The sequence below is a fragment of the Strongylocentrotus purpuratus genome, unplaced genomic scaffold, assembly GCF_000002235.5.
Source record: "Strongylocentrotus purpuratus isolate Spur 01 unplaced genomic scaffold, Spur_5.0 spur5_scaffold_14, whole genome shotgun sequence".
NCBI classification, from domain to species: domain Eukaryota; kingdom Metazoa; phylum Echinodermata; class Echinoidea; order Camarodonta; family Strongylocentrotidae; genus Strongylocentrotus; species Strongylocentrotus purpuratus.
This window is the reverse complement of record NW_022145599.1, coordinates 24,098,747-24,108,534: the sequence shown is the minus strand read 5'-3', so window position 1 is coordinate 24,108,534 and position 9,788 is coordinate 24,098,747. Positions and strand designations below refer to the sequence as shown.

Sequence of the window (9,788 nt, the reverse complement as noted above, 5' to 3'; positions counted from 1 at the left end):
TTAGCGCCTTTGTGGCTCTCTCTGCATGTCTCTATACCCCCTCTCTCTATGTATCTTTCTCTCTCTCTCTCTCTCTCTCTCTCTCTCTCTCTCTTTTTCTCTCTCTATCCTTCTCTCTCTCTCTCTCTTAAGTTCACTTATGGTCAAACACGGCGAGTGGAAAAGCATATGACGCACCTTGGGCGGGAGGACTCGGATTCACGCTTACTTTTGACATCTCTTCGTATACTTTTTCTGAAATCTTTCCTTACCTATTCGAATCTGCTATAGTCAGGGAAAAAGGAAGAGACTAGCATGAATGTTTAGTTCTGGCTTCCTTCCCTTTATGAGGAGGTTGTTATATGTAGGGGCGGCCGAGCGACTTCAATAGTAGGGAGGCATCAACAAAAAAGGCACTTTCTGGAAAAGGGCACCTACAATTGGAAATCTCAAAAGCGAAGATATACAACTTTTTAGACATTGGTTTTTTACCCCTTAATTGTGATTACATTGTCAGGGATGATTTCGTTATCATGTTTCTCTTGACACATCGACATAGTCAACGCAAGTGACAAAGTACAAAAGTTAATTATCAGAGGTGGGAATGAGGCACTTCTTACACCTAAAAAGAGGCACTCACCAGGGATGAAAAAAAGGGGACTTATGAGAATGGAAAATGGGCATTTGTTGACGGAAAAGGAGCACTCAACAGATTTTGATAGGGGCATTTATCAGAGGTGTGAGGGCGCTTTTATGAGAAGGGAGAAGTGTCTCTTATTAGTAAAGAAAAAGAGGCACATGTTAGAATTAACGGGGCACCGTTATCAGAGATGAAAAATGGTAATTATGAGAAGGGGAAGGGGCAGTTATAAAAAGGAAAGGGAGCATTTAATAGAAAGGAAAAGAGGCAGTTATTAGAGGTGAAAGGTGGACTCATTAGAGATGAAAAGAGCAATAATCGGAGGTGAAGGGGGCACTTATATGAAGTGAAAAGGAGTAACTTATCGTACCCTAAAAATGGTCATTTACCATAGATGAAAAGGGGCACTTATAAGAATGAATAGGAACATGTATGAAAAGGGAAAGTTTTTTTAATGGGGGCACTAACCGACACTTATCATAATGAAAAGGGGCACATTTTTGTTGTAAAGGTACTTTTACACGAGTTAAAAAAAGAGGTAGTTATTAAAAGGGGAAGGGGCACTTCTTACAAAGTAAAAGAGGCACCTCTCAGATTGGAAAAGGGCAATTATCAGAGGTGATGGGGACACTTATCAAAAGTGAAAAGGGGCACTTACTAGAGATTTTAAAAGGCACTTATGAGAATGGAGTATGGACACTTAATGCAAAGGAAATGGGAGCTTGTCGAAGGAAAAGGGGCATGTGTAAAAAGAAAAGGGGGCACTTATCAGAGGTGAGAAGGGAAGGGGCACTTTACAAAATAATAGGGGCACTTTTCCTATGTAAAAAGGGGCACTTATTACAAACTTAAAGGGGCAATTTTCATATGTAGAAAGGGGCACTTTTAGGGTACTTGAATAAGTGGGGGCACTGTGCCCCCTCCCGAAATCGAGAGTGGGAGATAGAGAGAGAGAGAGACAGACAGAGAGAGAGGGGGAGGAGGAGGGAGAGAGAGAGGGAGAGAGAGAGAGAGAGAGAGAGAGAGAGATAGAGAGTACTTAATTGGGAATATAAATCGCTGTGAAATAAGAAAAAAATAAAGCTTGGCGAAAGAGAATAGCAGCCAGTGTCCTAATTTGATTCAGAGTACAAGCCAGGAATGGAAGAAGAAAATGCGTGTTTATAATATATAGAAGAGTTAGAAGAAGATTCTAGAAGAATATTAGAACAAAATTGTTTGGACCCCCACATATCGATAAAAGAATATATAATTTAGGTTTCTGTTGTAGGCCTACGCAGAAAACCTCAATTTTGTATTCTTTCATCAATATTCAACTTCATACATATTTGTTTTGAAAATCCTTGCAGACATGTGTTTTAAATGACCTTCTTTTTCACATTAATATGACACAGTTTTAGAAGGAGTAGAAGAAGAGGAGGAGGATGGAGAAAAGGAAGATGTATAAAAAGGAAAGGAGATGTAAGAAGGAAGAGACTCTAAAATTAGGTAAGAGGAAGAGGATACACAAAAGGAGAGAAGACAAGCTCCCAAAAAGTGCCCTTTGAACGGTTTGAACTGCTAAAATGCAGCAATTTTGATTAACCAAAAATGTCAATTTCAATCAAACCTTTATCATGAGTCATAAATGGTATCAAAGAATTAATTTTTTTTAAAGAAAAGTTTCATACATGTATCATTAAAAAAATTAAAATTAAAAATTAAATCATACCTAACTTATGATCGATATATTTGGCATGTGAGGGCGCTCGACCACTATATTGAAAAAACAAGATGACACATTTCTTGTCAGTAAATTCGAATATGATTAATTTTCTTTAATGGCGTCTTGAAATTGTCCATTGTAACTAAAGAGACAGCAAAATAATTTTAATGTGAAATACATTTATAGGTCACACAAACAATCTCTGTGTGCCAATGTATACATCATGGGACAGATGTTATAGCAATGGCTAGATCATCAACCGTTTTCAGTGCAAGATTCATCTACATAGGTGTCTTTAAAGTTTTCTACCTCCTCTTATGCCTCTTTATATTTGATTAATAATATTCTTTTTAAAGATCAAATTCTAATGCTCAACTCTGTATTAGCCTTACATATTCTTGTTTTTTCTTATATAGTGTACAGGTATTTGTGTTTCTCTCTCACGTAAACTCACATCTGGAGAAAAAATTAAACATAAAATAAAACGTAGTAATACACCCGTTTGATCTTCTTAACTTTCTCTTTTACCATCTGAATACATGTATGTTTGATGCATTCAATCAATGTCAGCCTGGAAACTTGTTTTCTTAAACTCTGTTAACCTCTCTCCTCTTTCTCCATTGTTGTGTTTCTCTCCCTCTCTCTCTTTCTCTCTCCAGTTCTCCTACAATGCTCATTTTTCAATACATGTATGTCAAAATGTTCTGTTATGGCCTTACCGGTATGTTTAAATGTACAATAATGTTTAAATGTACAATGTCTAACATTTGATAAATCACACAAACAATCTCTCTGTGCTACATTGTGTTTATAATGGGAAAGATATTAGCAAAGATTATTAAAGATCATTTAACCATTTCCAGTGCAAGATTAATCAATATCGGTATCAAATGAGCTGTCATGGAACTCAGACCGGAAATATGTAATTTTGCAGAGCTATTGTGTTGCACAAAGCACACATTGTGTGCGGGTAAGCCTGAATCCGATGACCGGGGTAATAATGTATCTGTAAAGCGCTAAGGCACATCGTTGGATCGGTGTATTGAGCGCTATATAAAAAAAACAGATTATTATTATTATTATTAAAGCAATCTTTCTGTCAGTCAGTGCCTATTGTTTTGTGCAAAATTGCACAGGTGGCAAACAAGCTACTGTGCAGAGAGCTTGCAAGGCAAAACAAGCAATCAAAGTGTTAAATCTCATCATATACATTTACCGGTACATCAAATTTCTCACACAACATCAACACTTAATATTACATCACACATTTATTAAAAGAAATAAGGAGAACACAGTTTAAGTCCATTCAGCTGAACCTGAAAATATATATAGTCTATGACAAAAAAAAACCCCACCATATACACATGGTGGCAACTGATGAATCCCACATATAGGTGATACATATAGGCACACAATGAAGTATAATAGCCCGATATACATGGTGATCTCACATTTGCTCCAGGCATTTTCTCATAAAAATATAGGGTCAGTGTTGCTTCTGACTTACTATGATGTTAGGTTAAGACCTAGAGTTAAGGTCAGCTTAATTAAGTTCTGGGTCCAGGACTGAAGTTACGATTTTGATAAGTGAAGGAAATTGACCGTGGAACAATTGTCGCCTAAAGATGTCTCGTAGAACCACAACCACAAAATATCAATGATAAACACAGGTGGAGAAGACAGCATCGCCTATGTGGCAAAGGAATACCTGTTGGCGTTTGATCAAATGCCTGAAACCCATCAATTTTTCTTGGCATAAAGTCTATCACACAGTCATAAAATAGCCTCACAAGGAGTCAAAAAGCCTGAAGTTGGACAACTGTCTCAAAATTAGCATCTCTTGTAGCAGCGAAGACAGCTTTAACAGATAACACTACTCAATATAAACAGGATATAAATGACTGATTAGAAATTAAATCTATCTTGAAATATCATTTAGAATCAACATGGTACAGCGGTTCATTGATTTGATGTTCACTGAAGAGTTTGAAGATTTTAACAAATGAGAATGTCCTAAGGTAATGAATTTTTTGTACACTCTTGCCTGTCTCAACCCAAGAGTTAAATGGCAACCAAGCAGGATTTTATTCAGAAAATTCAATGTGGGCTGATAACAGCTAAAAAAAACTACTTTGGGAGTACAAGGGGTGTACAAAAATGGAGGAGGACGACTGTGTTATTATTATTTTTTATTATAGCATAAAGATCAAATTACCAACTGTGCAGCTCCAAAGCAGACATAAGAATATCATTATTTATATAATGTATGGTATCAAAACATGATTCAAAACTTTGTATGAATCAAGTACTAAAGTCACAGCTCTTGCTATACAAAGATGTACATTACATTATTTGTTTCTGTAAGGTGAAGAGCTAGTACACATATATATATATAAAACTCCCAAACTTGGAACACAACTATTTCCTTGAAGAAAATACTACCACAAAATCACTTCCAATCCTTGTGTAGCTGAATCAGACTGGATCATCCCATTAGAAATTACCAGATATTCACAATTAAGAATAGTGATGAAGACATTTGCTTATAAATGAAATACTAGAAAATCTGATGCATGAACATTATCTTTCTTACTCTCATAATGCAGAGGAATGGATATCCACTCTTTTTCAGGGGTTATGAAAGATCATCTGCTTGGAGTTGAATCCACTCCAAATGTAATAGAATCCACTCTAAAGTAGTGGTAGAATTTACTCTTTTATTAGTTAGCCACTATGTTTGAGCATGGATTTCCATTCTTAACAAGATCATACCTAATATGACCCCCCCCCCCCAAAAAAAAAAAAAAAAAAAAAAAGATAATAAAATAAAAATAAATAAATAAATAAATAAATAATAATAATAATAATGATAAATAAATAAAATAAAAAATAAATAAAACAAGGGAAACGCTCTCGGCGGTCTCGCCTGCATAACGCAATTCAATATGATAAACCAGAACGTCAATGACGTAGCGCTCATCCGCATCTCACAACAACAAATATCGTAAATTTTATGTGGTACACTTTTGAACTGGTCAAAAATAGAAATTTGATGCCCTGGAAGGGACATAATTTCATTTCATTTGCATAAAGTACCATAAATAATCAATGGAGCAAAATCTCACAATTCTGTGTAGAAGTTTATTGTTCCAAATTTAGCTCTACCAGATAAGGCAAAATCGGTCAAGAAATGAGGGAAAAGAAGCAATTTTTGTTATTTTTGGAATAAATTTGCATAAATTACCATAATTAATTAATGGAGAACAATTTCAAAATTCTGAATAGAAGTTTAGTGAACCAAAGTTAGCTCTACGATATAAAGCAAACCAAATCAAAATCGGTCGAGAAATGAAGGAGAAGAAGCCTTTTTTGCGATTTCGAATAAATTTGCATAAATTAGCATAGATAATGAATTTCACGATTCTGTGTAGAAATTTTAAATCCCCTCCTAGCCCTATCATATGAAACAATCAGAATCAAAATCGGTTGAAAAATAACGAAGAAGAAGCATTTTGAAAATCTTAATGTTGATGCCACAACAAAGTCTAAGTTTGTTGACCTTAAATGGCCTTTGACCTTAACTTAGTGACCTGAAATTCTACTCACATGATTGGAGAGACTTGATAACCCTATAGTCCAAGTTTCATTGACTAAGAACTTATACTTTCAAAATTATATCAAAAATTCAAAAACTTAACCTTAGGTTAAGTTTTCGATGATGATGCTACAACATAGTCCAAGTCTGTTGACCTGAAATGACCTTTGACCTTGACTTTGTGATCTGAAATTCTACTCACATGATTGGGGATACTTGATTACCCTATAGTCAAAGTTTCATTGACTAAGAACTTATACTTTAAAAATTATACCAAAAATTCAAAAACTTAACCTTAGGTTAAGTTTTTGATGTTGACGCCGTCGCCGCCGCCGTCACCGGAAAAGCGGCGCCTATGTCTCGCTTTTTGCTACGCAGGCGAGACAAAAATGATTTCAACTCCTATACATTTAGAGAGTATACCTTGGGAACTAGCAATTGTGTTCAATCACAAAATATAACATCAGAGTCTTGTCAAATCACATAAATGTCCAGATAATTGCCTCTTCTTCAATTATCTATGATAATTGTCTCCAGCTCATGATACATACAGGTGTGTTAGATTTATATGTAGTGAAAGCCTTTCTCATGTGAGCAATTTTTCCACAAATGCCTCCACCTTTTCCTGGCTCTGATTTCCGATGAACTTTGACACCTTCTGACCTCCTTTGAAGGCCATGATGGTGGGGACGGAGTCAACTCCAAAGCCGATGGCAAGGTCCTGGAGTTCATCAATGTCCACCTTGGCTAGCTTGACCTGGCCCTTGGTATTCTGGAGGACTGCATCGAGGACTGGGGCCAGAGCCTTGCACGGGTTGCACCATCTGTGGACAGATTATGCAAATTTATGCTAAGAATGAAGTAGTTTTAAGTGGATATGAAGGTAACGATACCAGGTGAGTTCCTTTGTGGAGTCTGAGCCAAAGCAAAAACACTTTTTAATACTTTTCTAGCCACTGGTACATGTATATCACTCAAAAGAAATCAAACAAAGCAAACTTTAGAATGACCCCTAATTTTACAAACCCTTGTCAGTCCTTGTGTGAAACACTGTCTGCACTGTGAAACTATGCCGACGGCATACTGCATAGGTTCTGTACTTTAGCTGCCCTGGACAAGGAGCGCCAGCCAGAGACGCCTAAAGCTAGGCTCTGCTCAAGGCTTTAACAATTTTAAAGTGTCAGATTAGAGTTTGTGCCTGCAGACTAATATATACCAGTCAAGGTTATCAAAGACCCCTTGCTTCTATGGGGAAAAATAATCACAAAACTACTACATATTTAATCTCTGCCCTGAACATTAGGTAAATCAACAAAATTACTTGAGGAAATATTTGTTATCTTACTCAGCATGGAAGTCGACTATGACCGGTGATTTGCTGTTGAGAACCTTCTCCTGGAAGTCATCCCGGTCTTGGATGATGAAGCTATTCTCATCTAGACAATGGCTGCTACTGTGAAATGGCGCTGAGGAATTGATGAACTGTGGGAACCTGTGCAGGGTTAGATGTTAGCAAAGAGGGAAATTATGTGACTCAAATCCAATTCCCAATTCCCTATTACATACTTCACACAACAGGTGTTGAATTCTGACAACCATCTAACCCCGTAACTTGGGCAAGCTCAAATTTGACATATTTCAGGAAAATGGTCGGCGTTCCACAATACAGCTCCAAGTGTATAATTTTGGGATTTAAGTTGGTTTTTCAGCACAATAGTTTTACTTTGGTTTTTGAAATATTGGAGACCGATGGATTTCCCATTTTCCCCTCCTACATGTACATTGAACAGTTTCCAGAGCAATATAAGTTATAACAATCAATCAAGCATATCAATTAATGTTAACTGGATGATAATGTTACAAGATTTTGCAGGATGTTTAATTGGTTACATGTCATTTTTCAAAAAATATGATATTCTGAAGGTTCGTAACTTCCAAGGTTCATAATTCTGAAGCTTCATATTTCTGAAAATGAAATAGATTACATAATATCGAAAAAATGAACTACAGTTCATACTTCTGAAGGCTCAAGTTACCAATCTGACATAGAACCTTTTTAAATTGAATTAAATTATAAACCTTATAAACGGAATATTAACCCTATTTCATTTTCAGAATTAGAAACTTTCAGAATAATGAACCCTATATCACTTTTGGAATCATGAACCTTCGGAATAAAGCAACAAATGTTTGGAATCATGAACCCCCTGCTAAGTGAAATTCGTTTTTCGGAGTCATGAACTTTCGGAAAAACAAATCTTCAGAAAAATGTTTAATCAATGAATATAGGATGGAACATAGGATAGAATGGAAATGGTTTAGTAATTTAGTTTTCTACAATGGCTCTAAGGCTTTTACCTTTGCACAACAAGCACTACCGATGCGGACTTGAGGCCTGTAACCATAGGAACAGGTCCCTGACAAACCTTCCTCCCAAGGGTCCATGCGGTTTGTCTCAATAGTCCTCTTTGCAGGAGCTGTCTGGCAGCCATTGTTGAACTTTTCCTGTTTAACAATAAAAGCCTGAAATGAGCATAACAAATGAAGGATGTTGGATTTAATTTTAATGTTAAAGAGTAAAAAAAAACAATTTAAGATGACAACTGATAGGTGTACAAAATGATCACATCCTAATATTGCCTCTGTAAAGTTACCTGAGACTGTGCTAATATGCACATCACATTTGTGCTATATACAGGCCTATCTACTTAAAAAAAAAATATTCTTCTGTCTGTGGGTTTGTTGGGTTTTTTTAAACATCATGACTTTTATGTTCCAGTTCCTTTTGTATAATATTTGAAACCCAACATCAAAATGTATGTTTTAAATGACAATGTGGAAATAATAGTTTAAAATCATTTATTACTATAGTCTAGTATAGAGTATAGTACAATGGAAAAAATAAAGCCTCATGAACTTGACATTTATCCTAAAATATTCACAGATGAAGACAGATAAATCCACATCAACCAGCATATCAACCGAGCATCAAATTCACCATGGGGACCGAGCAAAACACCCTCCCTGCACTCACCCCCCTAGGGAGCGCGCTTCGTGCACTCTATAAGTGAATCGCACGCTTTGCGTGCTCACTACCCCCCCCCCCCCCCTAACATAAAATCCTGGCTCAATACGCGTTTGCCTGCCAGCAGTGACCACGCAGGAAACTCCTTCATCCATTAATACTCCACCCGCACCAATTATTTTAAACACTCTTATATTTCACGTACCATCATGCATCAGGGACTTGAAATCACTACCCCTGACATCCAAGGACCTCAAACATCGACACCTTCAAACTACAACTTACAAGTAACCAACCTTCTGCAACCAAGACTCAAGCAACAACTGAACAAGGCCTAATTATACAGTGCAGTGCGCACCCCCTCATCCTCCTCGTTTGATTTCTAACGGGACGTTGAGGGGTATATATAGAAGAAGAAGAAGAAGAAGGTTTAATTTAATTCCTCCTTGCCAAACTAATGCAGCTAGATAGGCTTTATAAATGTCAAAAACTCAATAAAATTTACTCCCATACCAAGGCAATGAAAAGGAAAAAAAAGTAAAATTTAAAAAAGGCATGAAAAGGTAAAAACTCACAAAACTACTTGACACACGACTTGATTATTTAGGCTCAGTTTTACCATGTCGAAGCTTAACAGAAAAAGACTTTTCGCCTTCAGCAACTAAAAATACAGCTACAGAATGCAGACAGAGAGAGAAGAGAATTTTACCTTTCTTTCACAGATAGCAGCTTGCAGCTCACACTCACAGGTTGTCCAGGCGGAATCGAGGTTTTCGCTGATTACGCAATAGATGTTAGACTTATTTTCCAGCTAACATATCCACGCCCCCTCGTTCAAGAGCAC

At 36.7% G+C, this 9,788-nt stretch overlaps 1 protein-coding gene across 1 annotated transcript; it reads right to left on the bottom strand.

Annotated features, from left to right (window-relative positions):
• Positions 1-6,318: 6,318 nt before the first annotated feature.
• On the bottom strand, positions 6,319-9,699 carry LOC585245 (probable thioredoxin-2). The gene is made up of 4 exons (XM_785078.5): positions 9,654-9,699; positions 8,278-8,442; positions 7,265-7,411; positions 6,319-6,743 (listed from the first exon to the last, which is right to left on the bottom strand). The coding sequence occupies exons 2-4, from the start codon at positions 8,409-8,411 to the stop codon at positions 6,506-6,508; spliced, it is 519 nt and encodes a 172-aa protein (XP_790171.2). The 5' UTR covers positions 8,412-8,442; positions 9,654-9,699; the 3' UTR covers positions 6,319-6,505.
• Positions 9,700-9,788: the final 89 nt, after the last annotated feature.